Source organism: Corapipo altera, unplaced genomic scaffold (assembly GCF_003945725.1).
Source record: "Corapipo altera isolate COAL_440 unplaced genomic scaffold, ASM394572v1 61, whole genome shotgun sequence".
NCBI lineage: Eukaryota > Metazoa > Chordata > Aves > Passeriformes > Pipridae > Corapipo > Corapipo altera.
The window spans coordinates 912590-940013 of NW_020884910.1; the positions used below are offsets into that span (position 1 = coordinate 912590).

Below are 27424 nucleotides of genomic sequence, written 5' to 3' on the forward strand. Positions count from 1 at the left end.
GTTTGGCAGCACCTCCCACCTGCCCCCCACATGTCACCTCATAGAATGGATCAGGTTGGAATGGACCACCGTGGGTCACCTAGTCCAAACTCCCTGATCAAGCATGGTCATTCCAGAGCACATTGCACAGGATTGTGTCCAGACGGTTATTGAATATCTCCAGTGAGGGAGACTCCACAACCTTTCTGGGCAACCTGTTCCAGCACGTGGTCACTCACACAGTAATGAACTTCTTCCTCATATTCAAGTGGAATTTCCTGTGCATCAGTTTCTACCTGTTGCCTCTTGCCCTATTGCTTGGCACCACCGAGAGCCTGGCTCCATCCTCTTGGAATTAGATATTTACACACATTAATGAGGTCCCTTCTCAGCCGTCTCTTCTCGAGGCTAAACAGACCCAGCTCCGTCAGCCTTTCCTCGTAAGAGAGATGCTCCAGTGCCTTAATCATCTTTGTCACCCTCCTCTGGACCGGCTCCAGGATTTCGATGTCTCTCTTGTTCTGAGGAGCCCAGAGCTGGACACAGCACTTCAGATGTGGCTTCACTAGGGCTGAGGAGAGGTACTGGAGCACCTCCCTCAGCCTGCTAGCAAAGCTCTTCCTAATACATCCCAGGATTCCGCGCCCGAGCTCCGCGCTGCCGGCGCCCCTGGAAGCGGAAGCGTTGTGAGGCGGCTGTTCCGGCGTTGCGGTCGCTGCCGTGAGAGCTGTGCGGTGTGGACAGGGGAGGGGAGGAGAGGAGCTCCGCCGCCCGTTCTGGCCCCTTTTGCCTTCTCCTCGGCGGAGAGGAGGCCGCCATGCACCCGGTTTTCCAGAGCAGCCGGCGCGACTTCACCTTCGGGCCGTGGAAGCTGAGCGCCGCCCGCACACACATCATGAAGTCGGCGCAGGCCGAGAGGTGGGGCGGGCTCGGGCCGGGGGGGGCGGCACAGCACAGCATAGCACGGCATGGCACAGCACAGCATAGCATAGCACGGCACAGTACAGCATAGCACGGCACAGCACAGCACGGTACAGCATAGCACGGCACAGCACAGCATAGCACAGCACGGTACAGCATAGCACGGCACGGCATAGCACGGCACAGCACAGCATAGCACGGCACGGCACGGCACAGCATAGCATAGCACGGCACAGCATAGCACGGCACAGCATAGCATAGCACAGCACAGCATAGCACGGCACAGCACAGCACGGTACAGCATAGCACGGCACAGCACGGCACAGCACAGCATAGCACGGCACAGCACAGCATAGCACGGCACGGCATAGCACAGCACAGGATAGCACGGCACAGCATAGCACAGCACAGCGTCCCCGCTGCTCGGGGACCCCGCGGGGCTGCAGCCTCAGCCCCTCACAGCGAGGGCTTTGGGGCGCCTGGGTGCCTTGTGCAGGAAGCACAGACCCTTCCCAGGGCAGGGGAGATGCTTCTCAGTCCAGTTACTAGGGGGGAAGGGGAGCTCTTCCCTCTTTTTTCGAGACGGGAAGCTTGATTCTTTGGCTGGAGAAACTAGGGTGATTTGGGTTACAGGTGATTTCCAAAATTTGGGTTTAATGATTGCTGAAGGGAGCCTACAAGAAAGACAGAGAGGGGATTTTTACAAGCACATGTAGTGACAGGACAAGGGGGCAGAGATTCAAACTGAAAGAGAACAGGTTTAGATTAGATATTAGGAGGAAGTTCTTTACTGTGAGGATGGCCAGACACTGGAATAGGTTACCCAGAGAAGTTGTGGATGTCTCATCCCTGACAGGTAGAAGGCCAAGCTGGATGGAGCTCTGAGCACCCTGGTCCAGTGGGAGTCCCTGCCTGTGGCAAGGGGGTTGGAACTCCATGATCTTTAAGGTCCGTTCCATTCCAAACCATTCTATGATTCTAGTGGTTTTGGAGATCTGGACCTCTGTGAACCGATGCCTGCTAATTAGAAGCCTGATTTTCTTAATTACTTTTTAATGGTGATTAAGGGCCCTTTAAATGTGGCCCATGGACTCTCTACTCTAGTAGCATGTCTTGGTAATAGCTATATTAAGGTGGTGGTTTTCATTAAAAATTTATAATTTGCTTTCTTCTTGTAGTAATTTCCACTCCTGTCAAACCACTGGAGAAAGTGTTCCTGTGTCAGCATCAAGCACTTAAGTCAGATTTGCTAATGTGGAGCCGAACAGTTCAGCTGTGCCATAACTGACCACAGTGGCAGCTAAATTCACCAGATACTTCTTGTTTTCAGTTTCTGGAATAGTGGAATACAATTTCTTGTTAGTCACGTTAAATGTATGCTCATTCATCTTGCTTTTCCCTTTCCTGAGATTAATAAGGCCTTCTTCAGGAGAAACTGGCTGCCCTTGGCTTGGATGGGTGCACTGTTTTCTGGGTGGAACACTGGCTGGATGGCCAGGCACAGGGAATGGTGGTAAATGGAGTTAATCCAGCGGGTGGCCGGTCACAAGTGGTGTCCCCCAGGGCTCAGTGTTTGGGCCCATCCTGTTTAATGTCTGTCGACAATCCGGATGAGGTGATCAAGTGCACCCTCAGTAAGTTCACAGATGATACCAAGTTGTGTGGGAGTGTTGATCTGCTGAAGGGTAGGAAGGCCTTCAGAGGGGTCTGGACAGACTGGATCGATGGGCTGAGGCCAGTTGTGTGAGGTTCAACAAGTTGAAGTGCCAGATGCTTCACTTGGGTCTCAACAACCCCAGGCATCACTACAGGCTTGGGGAAGAGTGGTTGGAAAGCAGCTCAGCAGAAAAGGCCCTGGGGGTGGTGGTTGACAGCAGCTGAACATGAGCCAGCAGTGTGTGGCCAAGAAGGCAATGGTGTCCTGGCTTGGATCAAAAATACTGTGTCCAGCAGGACCAGGGGAGTGCTTGTCCCTCTGTACTCAGCACTGGTGAGGCTGGACCTCGAGTGCTGTGTCCACTTCTGGGCCCCTCACTGCGAGAAGGACATTGAGGTGCTGGAGTGTGTCCAGAGAAGGACAGTGGAACTTAGGAAGGGTCTGGAGCAGAAGTCCTGTGAGGAGTGGCTGAGGGAGGTGGGGTTGTTTAGCCTGGAGAAAAGGAGGTTCAGGAGTGACCTTATTGCTTTCTACGACTACCTGAAAGGGGGTTGTAACAAATAATAGAACAAGAAGAAACAGCCTCAGGTTGCACCAAGGGAGGTTTAGATTGGATATTAGGAAAAATTTCTTCACAGAAGGTGTTGTCAGGCATTGGAACCTGCTTCCCAGGGAAGTGGCTGAGTCACCATCCCCGGAGGTGTTTAGAAGATGTATAGACATGGCACTCAGGGACGTGGTTTCCTGGTGGACTTGGCAGTGCTGGGCTAACGGTTGGACTTGATGATCTTAGAGGTCTTGTTCAACCTAAACAATTCCATGATTCTAATTTGTTTGATAAAGTCTCATGTCTGGAAATGCTATGCTTGTTTTTTAATTAGCATTATAGTAAACTATGTAAATGTTAATTTTCAAACATAACAACAACATAATACTTTTTTAAAATTTGGCATCCACCTTAAAACAGGTAAAACCTATGTTCCTTCTTCCATCTTTATCTTATACCTAAAATAATCTCAAACTGCTTCTGACTAATGATCCTTTGGGTTTTACAGTTACAGGTAAGAAAACTTGAATCCTGTGATTTAGTAGTTTTTCTGTAATGAGGCTTCAACATCCACATTAGCTGTACCTGTGTCCTGTGGGGGAAGGAGGGCTGTTCTTAGAGCATCTCATTTTTGTGCCGTATTTGAAGACTTATTTTGTAGGATGCTACCTCTTAAAAATATAGATCTTTTTTGGTAAGACTGGGAGGATGTTCATTCTCTTCATTATTTGTGAACAAGTGAGAGACTTAAGCTGCCGGTCTAAGAGCCAAATTGCCTTCTCTACTTATTTTCTGATCTATTCAGTTTCTTTAAATGTACCTATTTTAAATTAGTCACCTCTGTAATTTTCAGAAATTACCTTTATCTGTTTAGATGTTTTTGAGGAATGCACAGTTTTTCAGAACATGTTGAAAAAGACTGAAAAGTAAAGCAGCAAGAGCCAGAACACAGGCTTGAAAGAACACAGAGGATTTTGCAGGGTAGGGAAGTCCAAAAATAGCCATTTACCTGTAGATCTCGGTACCTAGCATGAGATCTGCAAAACAATTCATCCCACTTCAAATTTGAAAAGTCAGAAACCATCTTGTTGCAGTGCTTTTATCAGCTTCCTTTTATAATGTATTTCTCTTGGCATTTTGCCTTTTTTTATTGCTCAGGGAACATCATTAGTATCTGTAGGAGTTTTATTTCTGGCAGATACGTATCACAAAAATGCCTCAGCAGCCTGTGTGAAAAAAGTGAAGAATTAAATGTGCCATAGCCAAGAACTCCTTTCTGTGCTAGAGTTGGTCTTTGCAGGTCAAGGGACCTACACTTGATGAAATGGAAAAGTTCATAATGTTATTCTGCCTTCTCTGGGAAAAATGTAGGATCTTATTCTCCAGGTCTATGAATTTGCTTTTTGTAATTTAGTAAGGTTAGCATATTGGGTTTTTTTATGTAGGGTTACCAAAATAACCACTTTTGTTCAGGAATGCCGTGTTATCAATGTGAACATTGTGATTACGACACTTTTTGTCCTTCCATCCTTCAAATTAATGTATTTTCCTAAAGTTTTCTTCTCTCCAGATGTCATGTATTCCTTTTTGATCTTGATAGGTAAAGTAGGTAGTGGTAGGGAGAAAAAGAAGTATATGAAGCCTTTTAGAAATTAAGGTCAGAGTATATATCAGGTGGTGTGTGGGGGGGTGTATTTATGTATAGCACATGTTTATATGTACATAAGTACAAATAAGTATATAGATTGATGCAAAACAGAACGTGAAATGGTTTGAGATTTTCTGCAGGGATCATGCTTACTTGGTTCATGCAGTACCTTGTTCAGTTGGATCTGTGGCTCTGGCTGTGGCTTTTCTGCTTAAAGTTATAAATACCAGTACCAGTTTTCTACCAGCTTGGAAAAGTGGTAGATCACAGTAGTGTCTTCTGTGCTTTTCACATACTGTGCCAGGGTTCTTTTAAGTGTCTTTTTTGTAGGCTTCTAAATTTGGAGGTATGGACCACTGTGCCTAGTGAGTTCAAACTTGCTGAGGATGAGTGCTCGTTCCCAAAAGTTCTTTTTGAGCACCTGCCAGAGTAGTTCGTGGACCACTCAGGGATTTGCTAGAAGAGGTTAAAAACTCCTTCTACATGCTTCTCAGATATTTTTTGATTCCTCATGTGTGAGACTTTTGTACGAGCCTGATGGAGAAGGAATGTTTTGGAAATACTTCTGCAGTGAAAAAAATCACTTTGGTTCAATGATTCTGCATTTCAGGTCAAATGATTAACCTGGGAAAATACAAAGTCTTGCAGAACATATCAATGATATGCCTTCTAAATTATTATGGTCTAAAGAATACTTATTCCAGAACAGGGACTGCTTTTACTCAACTATAGCTGACTGATGTGTCTTTTATTTTTCTCTGCAGATTGGCCGATGAATTACACATGCCTTCCCTGCCAGAAATGATGTTTGGAGACAATATCCTGAGAATACAGCATGATCATGGTTTTGGAATTGAGTTCAATGCTACAGATGCTTTAAAATGTGTCAATAATTGTCAAGGTATGATCAAAGTCGCTTGTGCAGAGGAGTGGCAAGAGAGCAGGTACAGTATTTTATCACCAGTGGGCAAGTACTGGTGTGTTGCATATGAAACTGTCGTAAAGTAGTTAAAAGAACAGACCAAACTCTTGAAGACCATGTTGCATTTGGTTCTGCCCTAGATACAGCGTGTGATCACAGAAGTCACTTAGCTTTTCTTTGCTGTGATCATCCTGTCTGTTAAATTGGGTCTGCTGTATTTTTTCAGTTGTGTCTTGGCTTTCTTAAAATAAACTTCAAGTTTAACATGGCTCAGTGCTGTTCCTGTTTATTCGAACTCACAGGGCCTCGAGCATTACAAGATTGTGTGGTGTTTCAAAGTGCTGTACATGTTTAAAATATTAGCCTTAGGAATAAAGCAGAACAATTACCATGCATGAGAACTAGTTGTAATGCTTGGTATTTACTAAATTAGTTTTAGAGCATGTGGAAATAAAAAACAAAGAGAAAGCAAAGTTGTCATGAAAACTAAGGCAAATTGCAGTGTCGATGATTGCTGTGTGTCATCAGCACATCACTTTCTGCCTACTTAAAGAAAAAGTGATCTTGAAATACAAATTTTTTAGCAATATTGCACAAAATCTTTATTTTGACTCATAGAACTGAGATAGTGTTAGCACAGGGATTCTCGTAATGGTTTTCTAAATTATTACGGAACCAGATGTTGTGAAACTATGATTAAGTCTTAACATCCTCATTGCAGCACAAATCTTCTGTTTCTGTTGGAGAATAATGTGGGAACCATAGTGCACAGTCGTATGTGGGATTGTAATTTTTTGAGAATTGCTACAAAGCAATTACTACAAACCTGTTTTCTCTTTCGCTTTTTGAGGAGTGAGACTGAGCACACTAAGGAAGTTGTCAAGCCATATGACTGGACTTACACAACAGACTACAAAGGGACATTGCTGGGAGATACTGCAACATTAAAGGTAATGATTTTCTCCATGTCAAATGCTGACCACATATTGCTTCAGTCAAACACTTTTAAAGCTGTCATTTACGTTTCAGTAGGCTTCCGTAAAATCTAAAGCGTGCTTCATAATTTCTGACTGCAAAGTATAGTTTGGGCTTATCCTGTCTCTCAGCATGTTATCCTAAAGAAATCATGGCTTATTTTAATATTGGGAGGGGTGAGGGGAGGGTGGGTGGTGTCTTAAGTAATTTTAGGATTAAAGGACGTGGGAATGTTCAGCACTTGCTGGGTGCCCCTCTGAAGCTCTGAGCTGCTCACACACAGCAGGACTATCAACTGTGTAATTCTGTATTACCTTTGTGCTCTGTTGCTTGCCTGTTTGTTCAAGCAGATATGTAGATCTTGCTGCTTTCAATGATTTTATGTTATTGCAGCAGTAACTCCTCTTATTTAAACTCACAAGTCTTATCTTGAGAATAAGACTAAAGTTACCAGTTTTTCTTTACTGTCTACAGATTTCTTGCTACTAAGTAGAAAATCTATATTGATTCACTAGAATGCTTTGGTTAGAGATCATATGAGTTATTCTGGAATTAAAAATGCAGCATAGAAACAAACCATGTGTTGTTGGCCTGTAGTCTTAAGGCAGCAGAAGTGCATTAGGGTCTATCCACCATGAGGTGTATTAGGTCTTTCCACCATGAGGTGGAAAACGTATAGGTACTTGATTTTCACAGAAAGGCTTTATTAGAAGCCTTTTCAGGGTCTGTAGTGAGAAGAGATAGCAAATGAGTGGAATCCTGTTTATAAATGCAGACTTCTCATTTGTATGTTAAACATGAGGAATCTTCAAATGTTTTGGAAAAAACATTTGAAAGAAAGTGAACAGAATTGTTTGCAGCTGAAAACCTACTGAGCCCGTATCCAGAGGGAAGTTTATTAAGAATTTTTCACTCTTAGCTGTTGCTTTTGCTTGATGTTTGTTTCCAAGAGGATACTCTTGGAAACTTTGGCTTTAATTTTAACTTTGTCTCCTAGAAATCTGGGATGTTTTAAGGTTTGAGCTCTAAAAGCTTTTTCTTTTCTATAACTATGGAATTCAAAAGATCAGGACAACCTTTTTATAGTTTGGCAACAAATTAATGTGCTAACTGTTCGTAATCTTTTTCTTTAGGTTGTTCCTACAACAGAACACATAAATACAGAGAAATTGAAAGCCAGGGAACAAATTATGTTTTTTGAAGAAGTACTTCTGTTTGAAGACGAACTTCATGATCATGGAGTATCAAGTTTGAGTGTCAAAGTAGTGAGTACTTAGAGGCTTATACAAGATTCTTGGTGACTCATTGGCTAATAAATGCAAAATGCAGTCACTTTTTGCATGTTCTTCCTTCTGGGATCTAAACTTAAGAACACAAACTTCTTTATCCTTGCTCTTAGAAATACAATCTTACTGGGAAATATGTTGTTTTGAAATCTTTCTACCGTCTGTCACTTGCTTCAGGGAACAATCCTTTCCCTCTTTCTGCATCCTGCCTAAGAGTCTTTTGAGGCACTGTCTGCCCTATTGTTCAGCCATGGTTGTAGCAAATCAACAGCCCAGATTTTGGCTTTACTACTGAAAGCTCCTCATACTATCTTTCATTGTCAATATCTGATGCAGATAATTGCATACTTAAAGTGTACCTTTGTAATATGCTGAATGGAACATCTTTATTTTTGCAGAGAGTTATGCCTTCCAGCTTTTTTGTGCTGTTGAGGTTTTTCTTGCGAGTTGATGGGGTACTTATCAGGATGAATGATACGAGGCTTCATCATGAGGTAAACCCTGATTTTCCGTCATGACTATTTTACAGAGGTTCCCTTGCTGTGTTACTTTTATGGACCTGCTGATATTCCTCTAATTTAATATTGATGTTTGGGGGCACAGAGGTTGCCTGAACTGAACTTTCATTTGTCTTTTATAATTGTGGTGGGGCTGAACTAGCAACCAAGTGTGGATGCTGTGGAGGGAGGTGTTACATGAGCAGAGTAGGCTCTTTCTCATGTGAAGTAATGACTTAAATACATGTGACAGACACAGGTTAGAGAAGGAAGTACAAGAGGAATCTTAACAGAATGTTAAGATTTAACTGGTTTGGTTATTCTGTCTAACTGTATTTGTACTGGTGAAGTAGTTCAAGGTGAGTAAAGATTAACAAGTGTATTCAGTCCCAGCGTTTTTTTTGAGGCATGCACACAGAAAGGTGATTTCTGGAAAAGAGAACATTGCTGTCAACTTTCTCTGTCTTTGTGAATTTGAACATACATTTCTGCTCCCAGATGAAAATCTGTGGTCAGCCAAATTCAAATGTATACCAAATTCAGTGTATTTAAAATGCTTGGCTTGCACTGATTCAAGATGATAATTTTTTTCCATTAGGCTGACAAGACCTACATGTTGCGAGAATACACATCCAGAGAAAGCAAAATATCAAGTTTAAAGGTATTGCATTTTTTAAACTTACTTTCTTTTTTCTTTCTGTCTGCTTTTTTGTTTTACAGTCAGCATAGAAAATACTGTGTCTGTAAGTCATTCTTTGTTAGGTTTGGAACTGATAGAGAGGAAAAATCTTTCTGCTTATGCAGCATTTGTTTTAGTGATTTCAGGATTTGCATTTGTAAATGCTCAGATCACATGGCAAGAGATGGGATTGGTTTACTTTTTCTACTTGTGAGTTACCAAGATTTTTTATTATTTATTTTTTCATAGAACTCCTCAGGTATAAAATCAGGTATTCCATGTCCCCTGATGCTCAATTTCAGGCCTGGTTGTATGCTTGCAGGTAGTGTTAGAGATTAAAATCTGTTTGGTAATAGACTCATTCAGTTTTTCTCAAGTAAGTTTAATACATGACCTTCAAACTCTAGGAATGGCTCAGGATAGTTTGTGGCATATTTGGAGTTGCAGCTGTTGATTTTTATTCTTGACCCAGCACCTGATCTTTCATATTCTTGTAACTTTCCTTCTCTCTTATTTTTCTTTCACTTGGAAAAAGTGACCAATGCTAACCTTCCAAGGGAATATTTTTGCAAAATGTTTTTTGTCTTGTGAGGAAAGGGGCACTGTATCATTTCTTAACAATATGTGATCCCTATAAACAGGACTAAATCCAGACATGAGCTTTTTGAATGGGTTTGTAATTTTTGAAATATTAATCAGTGATCTAGGTTTTATTTCATCTCATGTTTAAAAATTATCATCTGTGCTGTTAAGTAATTTTTCCTGCTTGTTGTTATAGAGAGGAAATGCATGTGGCTTTTCAGTTCCCTAGATTAGCTTGCATAGGTAAAGCAGAAAAGATTCCTGCTTCACCAAGATTTGAAATAATTAAAACAGTGGTATGGCTCGTTGCATGGCAAGGGTAGCCAAAGTGCAGGTTGCATTTGAATAGCTCTGGGTGCACTTCTTAAAGAATGTTGTTAGAAAGTTTGGAGGTTATTTGTTCAGTATAGCATTATTTTTTTCCATCACGTCTTGTATATGGTGATCTCCAGAGATCTCCAGAGAAAGATACTGATTCACTTAATGAAACCACCTTGTTTGTTAAAATATGGAATTAAAATCCAGTGAGTTTTAGTATTTTACATACATGTCTGTGGTGAACATCATAAAACTAAGATACATGTTAAGATTGATCAATTATCAATAGCTAAATACAAGCAACTCCAGGGAATATATCACAATGGCTAGAAGACATGGACTCCCTTGTGGCCATCCTAGTCTCATCTAGAATAAGAACCTTACAAAGAGTGTTTGTTACATTCCCATTTTAAATATATTTTTAAAAAACATTGTAGCTGTTTATGGATGCCTCTGACTTTCTTGTGCTCTTATAATCTACTGCTTAAAAATGTTAAATCACTTTCCCTGGCTTATTGATCCACATAAGGAGTAAGACTGTATGTCCATTTGAAGTTATAAGATAAATTTTAATAATCATACCTGACTTCAGGTAATTTATAGATTAATTGTCTGTAAAAGTTTGGAGTACTTTTTTTTCCCCTTCCTTTCATTCACTTGTTTCATATAAATTTTTTGCTTTTTAGCACGTTCCACCTTCCCTGTTCACGGAACCTAACGAGATCTCTCAGTATCTACCCATAAAGGAGACAATCTGTGAAAAATTAGAATTCCCAGAGAAGCTGGAGCCTAAACCAGAAGAATCACTGGAAACCATGTGTGTTAAGTCTAATAAATAAATGTGACTTTATATGGACTTGAAGTAGACTGGAGATGATGTGATCACGTATTCGTTGCCATGGGGGGTATTTCACTAATAGTGGAATGAAGAATTTGGCTAATTTTTCTGTAGCCTTAAGAGAAAACATTTCAAGCAGGTTTTGCTAATGGTGTTTTTTGGTTGTTTTTTTTTAACCTGTATCTGGAATTGATGATAAGCTGGTGGTGAGTGATAATTTTCAATGGCACTGGAGAAATGACAATTAAGAGTCTGAGTTCTGTTTAGTTCACCAAGTAGGCAGGAGTATTTTCTGGACCCTCCACCACTAACACTTTTATGAAGATTTTGTTATTGCTGCTTCAGATATTAAGAGATTACTGGCATTGTAAAGTTGGCATGATTTATTTTTATTGAGAAATCATCCACAGTAAAAAGAAAAAGAAAAAAAACTCATCTGCATTTATTTTGATCTAACAGTCCTAAACTACACATTTTGCTTGGCTTCCCCTACTGTGAGCTGATAACCAACTGTTACTCTCTGATCCAGAGTCTCACCTAAGAATATTCATTTCATCTGAGGATAGGTTTAGGGATGGGGGGAAAATGGATTTGTTTGACACTATATAAAGGTAAAATGACTTTCTTTGTAAAGCAGTTAATTCTGATGCCAGACAGATTTCTCTAGACAGTTCTGGAGACTCTCACTTGGGGTCTGGATGCTGCTCCAGTCACATACAATATTGGACATGCATTGTTCTGCATTGACCATTTGTTGGATGCACTGAATGGTGCCCACATGTGATGGTTATACTGCCCTGAAAGTCAAATTGCCAAACTGCAGCATGGGTTGAGGCTGTGGAAGACAGGGGTGTTTAGTCTGTAATCCCTAAAGGATGCTGTATTTGGAGTTTGACAAATGAGATCCTGTATGGCCTTAAAAGGATGCTAACGTGTTCCAGATACATAATTTTGGTTTAATTATAAAATTCTTTAAGTTTTAATATTAATAGCATTGTGATCACTTGTATAGTATGGTTTTAACACTTTGTAGATTAAACTTAAATATTTGTGTTGCTTTTGGAAATCCTACAGTATGTTAATGGTTTGGCCTAAGAATGGGGCAGCTGAGCAGGCTTGTCTTGGTGTACTGCTGGCTCTCAGTGCAAGAAGCAAGTCACTACAGTGAAAAGCAGGCTGTGGTTTAAGGTGATTACTGATTACAGATCAGTATGCATTCTGTTGTCTTGGGGGTTTTGTTTAAAAATGTTCGTATTTTACACTGCATGACTTAATAGAAACAACTCACCTCAAAACCTGGTATTTAAGCAGATCTTCAGAGAAATGGTTTTCATGTAGAGAAGACCTTGAGGTTTTTAGGAAAGAAACCTCAGTCTACTGCCATCTAAGGGACTGTTTTCTTGGTGTCCTGTGTCACTGATTTACTCTAACTACGGGGAAGACACTTCTCTGTGCCTCCGTTCCCTGTATGTAAAAATGAGAGTTAATATTTGCATACCTCACAGAGAGTCTGTGGGGATTAGTTTGTAAAAAGTTATTGATTAGAATTTATATTTTTTTTTCTGAATACACCTTCAGCCTTATCTTTGGAATCCTTTGGAAAGGATTACTGCAAAATATCTTATGATCCATAGGATAAAATGAGTGAAGAGAACTGAAATTAAGCAGTCTCTGAAAGAAATTGTCACCCGGACATGGTCTGTGTGACTGAATTTATGGCCACTTTGAAATAGAGGTGAGATCCTCTATATTCCCTGTTACAGTCCTATATTCTGTTGGTGTTTTTTCATCTTCCAGCATTGTTTCCTAAAGATTTTGATGTCAGGGTAAAGAAGGGGGCTGCAAATGAATGCAGCATGGAAGTGATTAAAAATTCATTTGGTAATAGAAGATGATTTGGGTCTGCTGCAGTGTTAGAGGAGTACGGGGAGAGAGTGAAAAGGAAGGGAACAACAAATGGGGGTGAAGAGGTATTTTTCTAGTAGAAGTAAATCATGGCACTTCTTTTACTCTAAGCATATATTATTTTACATGCCTTAAAGCTTATAAAAACACACTTTAAACCTGGTAATGACTGAGAGCAGAGCTCATGTAGTGCTAGCATGAAGGAAACTATATCTGCATTAATTAATTAAAACTGTGATTCGGGTTTGGTCAGTGATGCTAATGTAAGCTCCATTGGGCTAAAACGTGTTGGGGGGGAAAACCCACAGAGTGGACAGCAAGCACTGAAAGGGGCACTCTGCATGTTTAGCTTATATTGTGTATTTTATCTTGTCCATCATACACTCTAATCTGTGACCTGTTGGTACAGTTTTATTGAATGGGCTTGTATCCTGACTATGTAGATATGTGATATCCATCTATTTTGGGTGCATTTAAGTAGAACCACACGTATCGGGGAAATTACAGGAACATGTTTAGGAAGTTACAGTTACTACAAGTTCAAAATTGGAGCACTTTGTGACTTTCTTATGCCACACAGGTTACCAAGAAGCAGCAGCATAAGCTGGTGTACCGTGAGCCTGCTGGCACAAAATTTCCACAGAAAAGTACCACTTTGAATACATAATTTTAGGGGGAGTGAGCAGGGGGGGATTCTCCAGCTGTTTTGTGGCAAGTCTAATGTGGCAGTTTATATTGTTTCTTGTATGTTGCGAACTAAAACGTACCAAATGTTTTATAGTTTTGTTTTTAACTGAGCAAAATAAACTGAAATAACCACTTGTGATGCTGAATTTTGCCTGCTAGTAAGATGTTGCATCCACGTGCCTTTGGCAGGAGACTGCTCTGGCTAGTTACGAAAATAAAGGTGGAGACTCTTTCAGACCAGGGTAAGAGCCACAGCCGTGGGTGCGAAATGAAGTCTGTATCACTGTTTCTATGAGCTTTGCTCTTGCCAAGTAATGGACGCGAAAAGGATGGGAGGAGATGGGATACAGCCACATCCGGACTACATCCCCCGTCAGCCCGCGCGCCGCCCCGGCGGCCTTCCCGTACCTGGGAGCGCAGGTGGGCGCGGTGCCTGCCGGAGCTGGTAGTCCCTGGGGAGGGGAAGGGAGAGGAAGGGAAGGGCAGCCGGGCTGGCCGGGCGGGGAGCGGAGCCATGGACAAGCTGAAGCGAGTGCTGAGCGGGCGCGACGCGGAGGAGCCGAGCGGCCTGGCCGAGGTACCGCCGGGGGTCTGAGGGGGCACCCAGACAACCCCTCCCCGGTTTGTTTGGAGAGCTGGCGGAACAGCCCCAGCGGAAAAGTTGCCGGTGCCGGCGATCGCGGCGTGGGCGGGAAGGCGGTCGGTCCCCCCTTCCCCCTCCTCCGCCCCCTCAGCCCTGCGGGGACCCCCCCGGGTCCCCAGCGCGGGTGGCGGTCCCGCCGCATCCCCCGCGCCTCCCGCGGGCCGCGGGAGAGGGTGCCGGAATGGGACATAGCTCAGCGTCCGAGAGGAAGTTTGCACACTTGATAGGAGGCAAGGTCTACCAGTAAATAAGTTTCGCTTTTATTTTTCTCCTCGTTTCCAGGTTATTGATTCAACTTCTTTAGGCTGGGGCACCCGAGTGAAAGGCTTCGTTGCGTGTTTTGCAATAGGATGTCTGTGCTCGATCTTGGTAAGGACTTTTTGCCAGATCTCCCCAGTATTTGAGTTTCAGGAGCCCAGGTGATTGCAGCCTTGCTCTGTGCCCTTGCTTGATTTTTCTGAGTCTCTGAGAAGACGTCTGAGTCGGTTCCAGTTAGATACACTAAGTCTTAACAAAAATGCTAATAAATGCGGTTTACTTTTGTATGTGTGATTCTGCCATTTAGGTTTAAGGTTGGGGTTTTTTTTTCTTTTGTGATGTGATATTTCTGGGATATATTTCTTTTTCAATTTCAAAGCTATTAATTTCCACCCCCCGTCTCTCTAATGTTCCTTTTTAGGGTAGTTGTCTGCTATGGATACCAAAGAAAGGGCTGATTCTCTTTGCAGTGTTTTATACTCTGGGGAATATTGCGTCTATTGGGAGGTAACAATCTTTATAATTTAGTTCCATAATAAAGATGAGAAACAAAAGCAGAATGATAGTGCATAAGTGTAAATAAGTGGCAAAAGCTGTTGTATTTGCCTGAGATTTGCTTTTGTAGATAATTTTCTTGTTGAATTTAAAAGAACACAATTTTCCCAGTGGTGCCCTGAAACAGTAAAGGAAATTTTAATTTTATTTATTGTTATTAGTAATGTATTCAAGGTAGAAGTTACTCATCAGTAAAGAAGAATCAAACTTACACTTAGAGCATTGAGGTTTTTGGATTTTGTTGGTTCCTCCTTCCCAAGTTAAAAATAATTCTCCATTTTGCATTTGGTAATGTTCTGTGTGTTTTGGTAAATATATTTGGGGCAGTCTTGTCTGTCAGGGTAGGCATAGTTGTTAGGACTTCAAGGTTCCTGAAGCATAGCCCCACAGATTTGTGACAGACACAACCTTCTGTGATTGAGGAAACTTAGCATGATGTTAGAAAGTGTAAATAATGAAATTGGAAGTAATATACTGATGAGGCAGAATAACATAGTATATGAGACAGGAATATCACTTGAGATAAAACTTTCTCGTTGTATAATTCATGCTGTATCCATCACCAGGGCCCTAAATGAGGGCTGCAGTTCTGGTAAGGGATCAGAGAACGGATCCAGGCCTGAAAACAGTCCTTTATATAGGGGAATTGAGCTGGATTACCTGGCAATCCATGCAGAACCTCTGTGGATGGCATTCTTGAAAAGCAGATTTAAAAAGCATTTTTGAAAAGTGGGTTAAAAATGGCATCTGTCAAGAATGATCTAACTGGAGCTGACCTTGACCTGCGCTACTAACTTGACAGTTCTGCTCTGCTTATGTTGATTTTAACTGAACGAGTGTGAATAAAATTTGAAATACTCTGCAGAAAAAAAAAGCAGGAATGGATTTTGTCTTGTATGTTCCGTAATGTAATTATGTCCTGCATGACAACAGACAGTTTATTCTTACCTAGTTTCACTTTTGCCTTTCTTACCTCTGTGTTCATCCTGGTTTATTTTTCACAGCACTCTTTTTCTTATGGGACCAATGAAGCAATTAAAAAGGATGTTTGAGCCAACACGTTTGATTGCTACTATTGTTATGCTAGTAAGTATCAAAGGAGTCAGTTTTAACTCATGAAAACTTGTGAACAATTTTCATTTTAAAGTCTTTTCATATACATTGATCTAACTGTGTCTCAGGATGTGTTTGTGGGTGGTGTTTTCTTTTATTTTTTTTTTCTTTTCTTAAAGCATCAAACACCCTGCAAATCGGCTATAGTGGAAAGGTGAGTGTAGCACCAGAAAACCACTGAAAAGACTGAGATGAAGCCAGATTGTTGTGCTAAATGGGCATTAAGGATCTGTGGCTGGTGTGTGTGTACCATGCATGTGCTTTTTTAGGGTGCTTGAAGTCACAGTATCATATTTACACATTTCCTAAAAAACGAAAGATGGCAAACTAGTCCTATGGACGTCGTTAGATATTTTATTTTTCATTATTTTGTCTTTTTATATTCTATCTGATTTGCTTTAAAGAGCCATATAGGTATTTCTACCTTGATAGAATCATCTATTGCAGACAAAGCAACTGAGGGAACTCTATGCTGTGGTCACTTGCATTAAAAATGCAGGCATCATCCCAGCTGGCTGATAACTTCAGGTTTTGAAACTTGTATGACAGAATGAAATTACAAATTCAATGTTTAGCTGAAGTCAGCCCTTAGAATTATTTTTATTTTCAGAAGATGGAAATTGTACCAAACCTACTGTGTGTGTGTCTATGCCTGGAAGTTGCTGCTAAGTTAAAAGTGAATGTTTTTTTGTCTCTGCAACTTTCCCATTTTCTCTTGGTGAGTCTAAAGTCTGGAAGGTGGTATAACTTGCATGAGACTATCCTCCTGTTTTCAGTCTGAATGTCTTCAGAGTGTTTGCTTGGCATCAGCACTTCCTAATTTCTCTTTAAACATCCTGAAATGCTGCAGAGCTTGAGAAATTGTGCATGCTTGCAGATCCAAGCAAGAAGCTTACTGCGTGGTGTATGTGTTTTGTATGCATTTAGGATGCCTGAAGTCAAGAGAATGCCTGGAATGTTGTTCACTGGAATAAAGCCAGTTGTTAGATGTGTGATGCAGTATTTAGACCAATATACAAATCACCACCTTAAAACTAATGGAAAAATTACATTTAAAGTCAGTTATCATGGTTGAGGTGAAGTGTATGATTTCTTTAAAAATGCATGTGTTACTGTCTTGAATATGCAGTACTATATCTTTTTTTTTCCCACTCAAGCAGAAAAATGCACATTATAATCTCTAGTACCACGGTGGTACACGTGTATCTAAGCCTGTTACATATTGATGAAGGAAGAGGAATTATCAGCATCTGCCACAGCTAAATGAGCTGTTGTGTCTTAAATTGGAAACAAAAACTTTAACTAATAGGAGGCTTCCATTTAAACTGTGGGTTTAAGCAGAAAATAATGTGAAGTTGCCTAATACCACCCCCCCCAAGATTTTAACTGTAGTAAAGAAAGACACAGTGCAACTCTGAAAAAAGAAAAAGCACTGGTTTGAATAAATGTGCTGGACTTCCTATATATAGTCAGGTGAGCTACTAAGCAATAGCCCAAAGTTCTTGAAAGTGTATCATAGTTTTAGTTGGTAAACATTAAGTAATGACTCAACTTCAACCCCATGGTAACCATGTAATCATCAGGAAATGTGGCACGTGCAGAGGCAGAAAGACTTTTCAGGTACAACTCTAGTCTTACTCATGCAAAATGATGAAGTGTGGTGTGTGCCTACGACACCAAGAAGTGTGTGGGATGAAGTAGGGACCCACTGATGTTCCTTTGCAGCCACAAAATTATTTTCTGGAGATATTTTGTAATTGCTTTAATTCACTTCAGAAATGTAATAGCAAGATCATTTTAAATACAGGGAACTCTTATGCAGGATTGGATAAAACTATGAAATTATGTAATCCCTTCCTGTCCTTGTGAAGGAACCTGTTACAGTGTTACAGTATCTATAAAAACTGGAGTTGTTTCTATGTTTAACAGAAATTGTTTGTTTTCTTCTAGTTGTGCCTCGTACTAACACTATGTTCTGCTTTCTGGGTGAGTACCTGAGTCCTATATGTATATATATATATATATATATATATATATATATGGAGTTAATATATCTGGAGTATATTTTGAAAGTACGATTCTTACACTGTTGTCTCTGCTGTGTTTCTTCCCTCCTCCCCCCTTCTCTCTTCCTTCAGTGGCGCAAGGCAGGACTCGCGCTTCTTTTCTGCATCTTACAGTTCTTTGCCATGGCATGGTAAGTGATTTTCTCCCCACATGCTCCACTTTCTATGCACCTAACATTGGTAGCTGAGTGGATTTTGACCTTTCATGAGTTAGAGGGAAGGAAAATTTTTACTTTGTCATTCCCCTAGATTCTAGACAATGCATCAGTGAGGAGCTGACCTGTTCCCACCTTTTGATCTCTCGCACCACTTCAGAGGCTTTGCAGATGGAGCTTAGGGCTCCATTTCTGAAGGAAGTTCCTTTGAACATGTTTAATTTCTGTGAGCTTGAAGTAAAACTGTTTTTTTTCTTTCCCTTTTAAATCAATTTGTTGCTTACTACCTGGTATTCCTCCTTTACACTCTCCTGAATTTGTCTGGAGACCCAGCTATCCAATCAAATTGTCAGTGTTCTTCATATTAACATATGCTCTGTGCAAGGTCACTGAAGTAGTGCACAAACTGATATGAACACATAGCCAGCCTTCCAGACTAGTCTTGCCTGCCTGTAGGTGTTGGAGCATGAAGAATATTGAATGCAGGAGAGCTGTGTTTAAAATGCTTCCACAACATGTCCCGCTATTTTACCATAGTGTTTCACAGCCTGGCTGGGCTGAGATGACTTGCAGGGATACTTATTCCTGTTGCTCACAAACTCAAAGCTTCATTTTAGTTGTGTATCTTTTAATTCAGAGTATCAGAAGGGTTGTTCTTGTTTGTGACTAATAAAATCTGACATGAAGAGTAACTTTCAAAATATTTCTTCTTAGGTACAGCATTTCCTTCATACCATATGCAAGGTAAGCTTCCCTACTCTCTTAATTTTCATCATTTAATTAATCATACAGAAGATTACTTTATAGGAGCATTGTAATATGTTGCTTTAGAAGATTTTCCCTGGTGTAGGAAATCCATGTAGTTAAATCTGAAAATAAAACTAAGCAACTTCTCTAGTGGGAGAACACAAGTAAAAAAATATGTGAATCTGCTGACCACATGCCAAACATAAGGCTTGCCTTTGGAATGCCTAAATTTTGGTTCAAATGCTACTAAACAAGATTATTCTTCTGTGTACCTTTTTTTCCCATTCTCCCCCATGAGCACTGTTGTGTTTGAGCATACAGTTCTCTCTCCTGCCCCATCAGCCCCACTGAGGCCTTCAGTGCCTCAGTACAGCCTTACAGGTGTCCTTTCCACTGTGGATGGGCAGGTGGACAGTGAGCAGACCCACTTGTCTCTAAGGCATTTGGGTAGTCATGCAAATTATGTTGTGCAATTAACCCATGGCCAGCTGATCTTTACAGTCCTCAGTGTCAGTGTAATAGGCAGCATGGATTGAGTCTCATCAAGCGGCATAACTGAGGTGACTGTTGTTTTTTTTTTCTTTCTCCTGCCTGTAGGGATGCTGTGAAGAAATGTGTTTCGGTCTGTCTGTCCTAACAGGAATACCGGATGCTTCACAAAGTTGTAGGAAGTTCTAGGTAGAACTATGTTAAGATCACCATGTTGTGTAGTTTCCTACTTCTTAAGCACATGCCTTTCAGCTTGTTGTTAGAAGCTCCTTGTGCTACATCCAGTGTATGCAATTGCTTGGGTTTGTAAGCAATGGTGTCTTGATCACAGGGTGCTTGTGATCAAATGAAATTCAGTGTGGCAGAAGAACTGGGCAGAAATCCAAAATTTGCTATGATAATTCTTAAGTAAATTCATGTATTTGGTTTTACAAATATTTCAAAGTAATACATGAAGTCTGTAAAATGAAGACCTTGGCTCTGTTGGGACTATGGCAGTCTAGATGATTTCTTTTTCAAGAAAAAGAAATCAGTTGCAAATTGATTTCTTACTGACAACGTGGGTTTTTTTTTTAAATAGCCTTATGTCGCTTAATCTTTACACTGTTTGCCTTGGATAATGGAATATTGGTATTCTTTCTTTTCCTGTCTCCCTGGCAAAATGTTAGGTTTATGAGACTTCTAAAAGATTTAATTATAAAGTCAGAGACTGTTTGGGACTAACCATGAAATGTTTGCATCTTAAATGAAGTATTTAATTTTCAGTCTATATTGATGATGTTTCCTTAAAATATGTGAAAGGGATATTTTCATCTGTAAAAACTTGTTCCTGTAGGAAACGCACTTGTAAAATAAGGTTAATTGATTTTTTCAGCTGCCAGGAACCTGAGTTCTTTGCCTTGCTTATAGCTAATGGCAGTATGTACAAGGTAGGAAGCTGAAATTTTTCACACAAAGCTGAAGGTGCTTCTCTTCTCCCTCAGCTGTAGCATAGAAGCAGTGCAAAGCTGAGGGCATGGTAGGCAAGCAAAGAGAGATTTTATTTATGTCCTTCCTCAAAGGACAAACTGTGATAAGGTGGATGTGGGCTTTTGGTTAAGCAACTTAGGCAAGGGAGAATGCATTTTCTCCTGAAATGTAAATAGGTTAAAACTCCAACATTTCTTTTTTTGTAAGTGGGATCAGTTTCTCCTAAAACTGTGGCACACACTAGTGAACTTCCTCTGCTTTGAGGAGAAAGTACAGTTTTCTACTGCCTGTCTTAGCAAAGTGTGTAACAATCTACCTGCTAGCTCCTAACAAATGCTGAGCAGTCAGTATCCAAATTCCAAGGCCACTCTCTTTATCTTCTGAGCTACATATAATCATTTACTCCCGAACCATTGCAGTGGTCAGTTGTTTAATATCTGAGCACAAATTCCTGCTTCTCCTCTGTGAGGTACTGTTTAACTGCTTTCACCTTTCCTCTGACCAAACTGTCTTCCTGGAGTCAGTGTGTAAGATTATGATTATCCAGTGGACTCTGGTAGGAACTGAAGCCTCTCTTGCTCCATGTACCAAGAGTTCAGTCATTTGAAAGCATCATGTTTTCATGGCAAGTATGTCCCTGACTTGTACCACAAAGATTTTAGTGTAGGAAAAACCTAGATCTACTTGGCAATGATTAATAACCCCACAGTGAAGGCAGATATTCTGTGGCTTTCAGAAAATTACTAAAATCTGAGTTAATCCAAAATCTTAAATTTAGTTGTCCTTCTGATAATCTATAAAGCACAGTATCATCCAGCTGTTAGGATTCTCTAAAAAAAATAAAGGATTCCTTTTTGCAGATAGTATGAAAGGGAAATTTTAACAACCTTTCTGTGAATTCCAGCTGACCAGAATTACTGTTACAAAGAGATTTGAATGGAAAATGCCACCTTGAAAACATGGCACTGATGTTGAGATAAATTAGTTATACAGGTTCAAGTGCTATATCCTAGTGCTTTTTTTCTCTCCCAGGACTTGGAAGTTAGTGTTGAAATAACTAGGTTGACTGTTACTCTTCTTGAAAAGTAGAACTGGTTAATTGCACAAGGGAGACTGGGAATTAAAGAAAACTGATACTTCTTTTCCCTGACTAATCTCAGACAAGTATCTAAACTGATGTGTTTTGTCACAGAGTAAGTTCAAAACCTATTTACATCTGTCAAAGGATGTGTTAATATTTTCTTAGAACTTTGATAATGTTTACAGAATTCCTTTGTATAGAGGAAATTGAAATGCAACCCTAATGCCTTTTACATTCCAATATTTCTTTAATTTTTGGGTGTTCCTGAAAAAAGCTACAAGTACAGTACATTGTTTCTGCTTCCCCTTTCCAGGAAAGTTATGTTAATTGGGGTCATCAGTCCAGGTTCATCAGCAGCCAAGATAATGGAACTTGACTACTGGGGTTCTTTTTTTTGATTTCTTCACATTAGAAGGAGTTTGCCTTTTGCTTATTCCTCGGCTAGCTTGGGTAGGATTGTGGTAGCCTGACTCTCTAGCAATTCCTCTAGAAGAACAGTAGAATTGGGTATACTGAATGTTATTTTTTCAACTTGCATATTGGTTAAGTGGAACCTTTGAGCTGGCTGTTGTGAATACAGCTATTTAGAATTAGGAAATTTATGGAACTACCAATAGATAGCAGGTAAACTTAAATTAATTTTTTCTTTCTTTCTCTCCCCCATCCTATCATTTTTAAAACTGTAATTCCGGTTCCACAGCCTTTATTGAATAAGAGAGAAGAACAAATCTTTATTTGACTGCATAGCACATGAGACTAAGCAATTGTGTCCTTAAAGGAAGGGAAGCCAAGGAAAGATGGCAAAGACACAAGGATCACCATAGTGCCACTAGGGTTTTTGTTGCCCTTTGGTGTTGTGCTCTGTTCCTGTGAAGGTCAGACGGTAGCACAGATTTGCTGTATTCTTGCCAATATGTGAAACATACTCAGGGTTTGTTGCTTCATCTACAAGCAGTTTTGATTTAAAATAGCTCTATCAGAACAAAACTCTTTAGATTCTTATTCCCTTGTAAGTGGTTGTGTTCAGGCCGTTGCCAAGTTTAACAGCAAAAGAAATTTCCACTTTATTAAAGTACTTTATTTTATATGATTTTTACATAACCAGGGAGTAAACTAGTATATGAATGTTCCCTCTTGACTAGTTTTCAATCTGACTTAGATAATACTATTAAACCTTTTTTTTCTTTTGGTCATTAAAACTACTTTGTGTTAAGTTGTAATATCATCAGCTTTGGTTATCCACTTGGCAGGAAGCGTAGTGGGCATTTCTGAAGCTTTCTATCTTAATGTCGTTCAGTGCAGGAATGTTTGTTGTCAGCAGTCTATTGCAAATGGAGATGTTTGTGCTTTAAATCACAAAGCTCCTTCCTTCCCAAAGTCCTTGCTCAGTTGCCTACAGCACTTAACTAAATTCTGACTTCCCTAAAGAAACTTGTATGACATTGGGTGCCTATCCCAGTAGGATTTGGTGTTCTACCAGAAAGTGCTTTTTGCCTAGCCTCACTGTTGATCAACTTGTCCACATTTTTATTTGCAGTACAGATATCATAACCTCAACCAAGCAGCCTTAGCATACAGTTCTAGCAAGAAATATGTTTATCTGGGATCAGCTGACTTTCCAGCTGTAGTAGAAGTGGAAGTGGGAAGGGTGGTAGTCATCTGAGACTCTGTACATCGCAGTGTGGGATTTTTTTTCACTACTTCGAAGTTTTGCTCTGTTTTATGTGATGAAGTCCACTGTGAATGCTGGTACTATCTGAGATGATTCTACGCTGATGATGTGAACAATTTCATCTCATTTAGTATTTACAGTAATGAGATTGTTCATGAGCTGTTACAAAAAACCAAGAAATATTTTCTCCACCAGGTTGAAAGTCTTTTGAGAAATCACATTTTAAAAGTGTTTTAGGCTCTGTAGGTGAATATGCAAATTGGGAGGAGACTGGAGACTACTACAGGATGGTTTCCAGCTAGGAACAGGATGAGGGGCTTGAATCTGTCATAACTTGTGGGTGGATGCAGCTGGTGTGCAATGCCTTTGGAGGCTCATGGCACTGTCCCTTATGAGTGGTCAGAAATACGTGTTCTGAGAACTGCCTGTGGAGCAGTGTGGGTGCTTGAAGCTCGTCCTCTCTTGCTGTGTGCTCAGACATTGAAAGAGCCTCCAAATTTCTGAGAATGGCTCTTACTTAATTTTGGTACTTAATCATGTTCATGAAAGTAAGATCACTGTGCTAATGTAGGCTCTCAAAACAGAGGAGGATGTTTAAACACGTTTGTCTTAATACTGATGTTTACAACCACAGCAAATGCTGGCCAGAAATGGTGTATTTTCTTAAAACCATGTGCCTCGCTCTAATGTGACCACTAAATTTTTCTAACAGCTGTGGAATTGTTTTGTAAAATAAAAATCAAATTCAGAAATTCTCCACAATATTTTATACTGTTACTGATTCTGTTTCCTGCTGTGCTTTTTCTATGTATTTACACTGTTTTATTTCTACTTTGATACTTTTTTCCGTAATGTACAACTTTCTCTGTAATGAAGTGAAATCTTTGCAAGTGCTGTTTTTTCCCTTCAATAAAGTTTTCATTGCATTAAATGAATTGTCCTTATGGTTAATAAGGCATTTTTAATGATGCTGATTCTCCGGGTGATGCTGAAATTGCTCTGGATTTTTTGTTTGGTTGGGGTTTTTTTTTAGAGTTATTGTCTTGTCCTCACTTCCTTTGCTGTGCACACAACATGTACTTCTGAGGGGAGTTTCTATGTCACCACTGCCATGGAAGAGTTTCACCCAGCAGTTGCATGCACCCTGACAACTGGTTGGCACAACGGGAGTTGTTAAGGTGGGGATGATATTTTTACTACTTCTTATTTATTTACTTCAAGAGTCAACCTAGATATGCCAACAAACTATCATTAGTCCATGCTACAGAGCAAAGAGTGCCTGATGCCATTCTGTCAGCAAAGACAAGAAGAAGCAAGATGCCTCTGAAATAAATATGCTCTGAGTGCTGATTGTACACTGGAAGTAAAATGCCAATGATTTATGAATGTGTGTTAAAAATAGAGGCAATTTTTTTTTAACTTTCAGAAAGCTGGTCCTTTTTAGTTTGTGCTTAATATGTGTCCAAACACTTGGTGTGATTTGTATATTTCAAACCAGTATTATTACCATAACCCAGTATTCCTTGACAGAGTATCAAGGCTGTGCATCAGGCTGTTCAGGATGTATTATCCTTTCTCTTGGTTGACAGGCAGTTGTGGGTCTTTTTTTTCTGTTTGCAAGGGTGGTGGTGAGATTTGTGTGCTGTGGGAGACTGGTTTTTTTCAGTTACCTTCTTTGGTTTTGGTTTTGGGGTTTTTTTTAACTGTTCTCCTAAATAATCTCTGTCTCAAAGCTGACTCAACTGAAATTTCTGTCCTACGGGAGACTCTAAAGTTGTGTTTGTAGAAGAAGCAGCAGCCTGTCTTCCTGTAATACAGAAACCTAGGGGGTTGCATTTTATGTCTTTGAAAAGGATAGAGCTTCCAAGGAATGTCAGGAAAGCTTGATACATCTATGTCATATCAATCCAACTGTGATTCCTGAAAGGACAATAAATCCTTCCCATATCTAACAACTTACAGGTATTTTGCTTGCCTAGTTCAACCTCCTGCATAACAACAAAGCTGTTGAACTTTGCCACATCATTCTCTTGCTAAGGTCTTAATACTTGAATGATTTTAAAAAAAAAGTGAGTGAAGTCTTCATTTGTAATCCCTAAACAGTGATCAGCTGCCCTCTATGGAAAGTGCATTCTGTTGATAAATGACTTTGCTCCTTAGAAATACTCTGAAAGGGTTTATCAGTTGTGCTACAGCATCTACTCCCTGAATCCCATGATCTTGCATTCGAAGTCACCAGCATTGAAATTCAAACCCTTGGAAGGTTGCTGTACTCCAATGTCTGCCCCTTTTCCTTCTCCTTCCACAAGGTCTGATTTGCAAGAGAAGGTATTTTGTGGATGCAAAGTGTTCAAAGGTGGGGGTTGATAGTTATTTCCACCCCTTACTTGTACTTTTCCTACTAACCTATCTTGGTTGCAGTATTAGTGGGGGTACAGGTTTGTAACTGCCCAGCCATGAAGTGCTGGAGATGCATAAAGGGAAAAAAATCCTCTGTTTTCCTCACTTTTCAGAAAAAAACTGATGAATTAGAGATGGAATAGTATATCTAAGCTGCCAATCTTTGGGATTGATATTTTATCAAGTTAGCCTGGTTGAAACCCTTTTAAGTTTCTCTTGCATTCCCTCATGGCATCTCTAAGAGAGGTTATTCTTGAGAATTTGTGCTTTAAAATCTCTGTAGGAAAAAGTGTGAAATAACACTGGCATAGTAAAAATGGTACCTTGAAAGTATTGTCTGGCCAACGTGATTTCATTGCAGCTCTGAAGGGCTGTCAGTCCAAAAACTGGAGAAGGACTGATGAGAGCTGGAGAGGTCCTTTTATACAAGGGCATGTAGTGACAGGACAAGGGGGAATGGCTTCAAACTGAGAATAGGTTTAGATTAGATATTAGGAAGAAATTCTTTACTGTGAGGGTGGTGAGACACTGGAAGATGTTGCCCAGAGAAGGTGTGGATGCCCCATCCCTTGTAGTGTTCAAGGCCAGGTTGGGTGGAGCTCTGAGCAACCTGGTCTGGGGAATGGTGGGGTTTGGAACTAGAGGATCTTTAGGGCCCCTTCCAACCCAAACCATTCCATGATGCAATATGTGGTGTGAAAACGAATATTTTATCATGAGCATGTACTTCTGTGGTTTCTGGTTGTGTGTAACAGTCTGTGTCAAGTTCACCACTTTTGAGAGAACCAAATGCTTCAACAGAGTTATACTTGGGACTTGTTAACTCTCACAGTTAACAAAAAGCTTTTAACTTACACATCCAAGTCATAAGTGCATGTTTGATTTACCCAATAAACTTTGAGCTTATTACTTTTGTTGTGATGTTGTAAATAGAATTAAAAAGTTCATTTAGAATCTTTAATTTTTTTTATTATTTTCTGAAAAGAAAGATTGATCTGTAAAGCCTCCCCTGCTCTCTGGGCTGCAAATTAATCTCAGTTATAATCTCAGATATACAATGAGGTACTATTTGACCAAGCTGTCTGCCTCACTGCTAAGAACATACCCGGTGGAAGTTATTGAAACTGTCCCCTCACCGCCAACATTAATAAAAAAGCTAATCTTCTTTAAGTCTCTTCTAGCCTAGCAATCTCTTAAGGGGCTGGATCCGTGATTAAAAAACAGAAAGCAAGCAGCTGTCTTTTTATCCTTCCTTAATTATTCTGTGGTAGTTGATAGGTGTCGATTTCCTGGGAGTGTCATGGTGATGGAGGTTACATTTCCCTGTGTTGGGACTGAATGTTCAGAGGGGGGGTAGTTGAATGCTGCAGTGGGAGCTTTAGAGATGGAAAGAGTGAGTCTTGTTTTCTGCAATTTCATCTGATGATGAAGGGCTGCCTTTTATTTGGAAACATGCACCTAAAGGCCAAAAAACAGCTATCCAATGTCAAGGCAAGAAAGGCTCTTTAATTACCTTTTTTCTTGTTTTTTTTTTTTTTCTTCTTTCTTTCTGTGTACCTCACCAGCTGGTGGCGAGAGGCATTTTAGAACAAGCTTAATTAGAAAGTCAAAAATAACCCCTTGCTTTTTCCTGCTGTAACTTGGTGAGTAAACTCCAGTAAGTGTTGCAGGCTTGTTCTTTCACTGCTCTGCCCAGTCTTCATGGCTTCATTTAAAAATAGGAGTAACTAAATACTTATTAGTAAATTGAAGATGATTATGAGCGTTGTGCCTGCATTTTTAACTAGTTCTGACTGACTATGAGTCACAAAGTGTCTGATCCCTGCTTGGAAGTG

At 40.3% G+C, this 27424-nt stretch overlaps 2 protein-coding genes across 2 annotated transcripts; both read left to right on the plus strand.

Moving 5' to 3' along the window:
• The first annotated feature begins 675 nt into the window (after positions 1 to 675).
• TIPRL (TOR signaling pathway regulator) lies at positions 676 to 12855 on the plus strand. Its single transcript, XM_027653475.1, has 7 exons — positions 676 to 897; positions 5517 to 5696; positions 6525 to 6624; positions 7783 to 7914; positions 8334 to 8429; positions 9031 to 9093; positions 10698 to 12855. Exons 1-7 carry the CDS (start codon positions 797 to 799, stop codon positions 10848 to 10850), a joined length of 825 nt encoding a protein of 274 aa, XP_027509276.1. The 5' UTR covers positions 676 to 796; the 3' UTR covers positions 10851 to 12855.
• Positions 12856 to 13885: 1030 nt separating this feature from the next.
• Positions 13886 to 24120, plus strand: SFT2D2 (SFT2 domain containing 2). Its single transcript, XM_027653476.1, has 8 exons — positions 13886 to 14018; positions 14367 to 14453; positions 14764 to 14849; positions 15902 to 15983; positions 17961 to 17996; positions 18149 to 18207; positions 18946 to 18975; positions 19576 to 24120. Exons 1-8 carry the CDS (start codon positions 13956 to 13958, stop codon positions 19613 to 19615), a joined length of 483 nt encoding a protein of 160 aa, XP_027509277.1. The 5' UTR covers positions 13886 to 13955; the 3' UTR covers positions 19616 to 24120.
• Positions 24121 to 27424: the final 3304 nt, after the last annotated feature.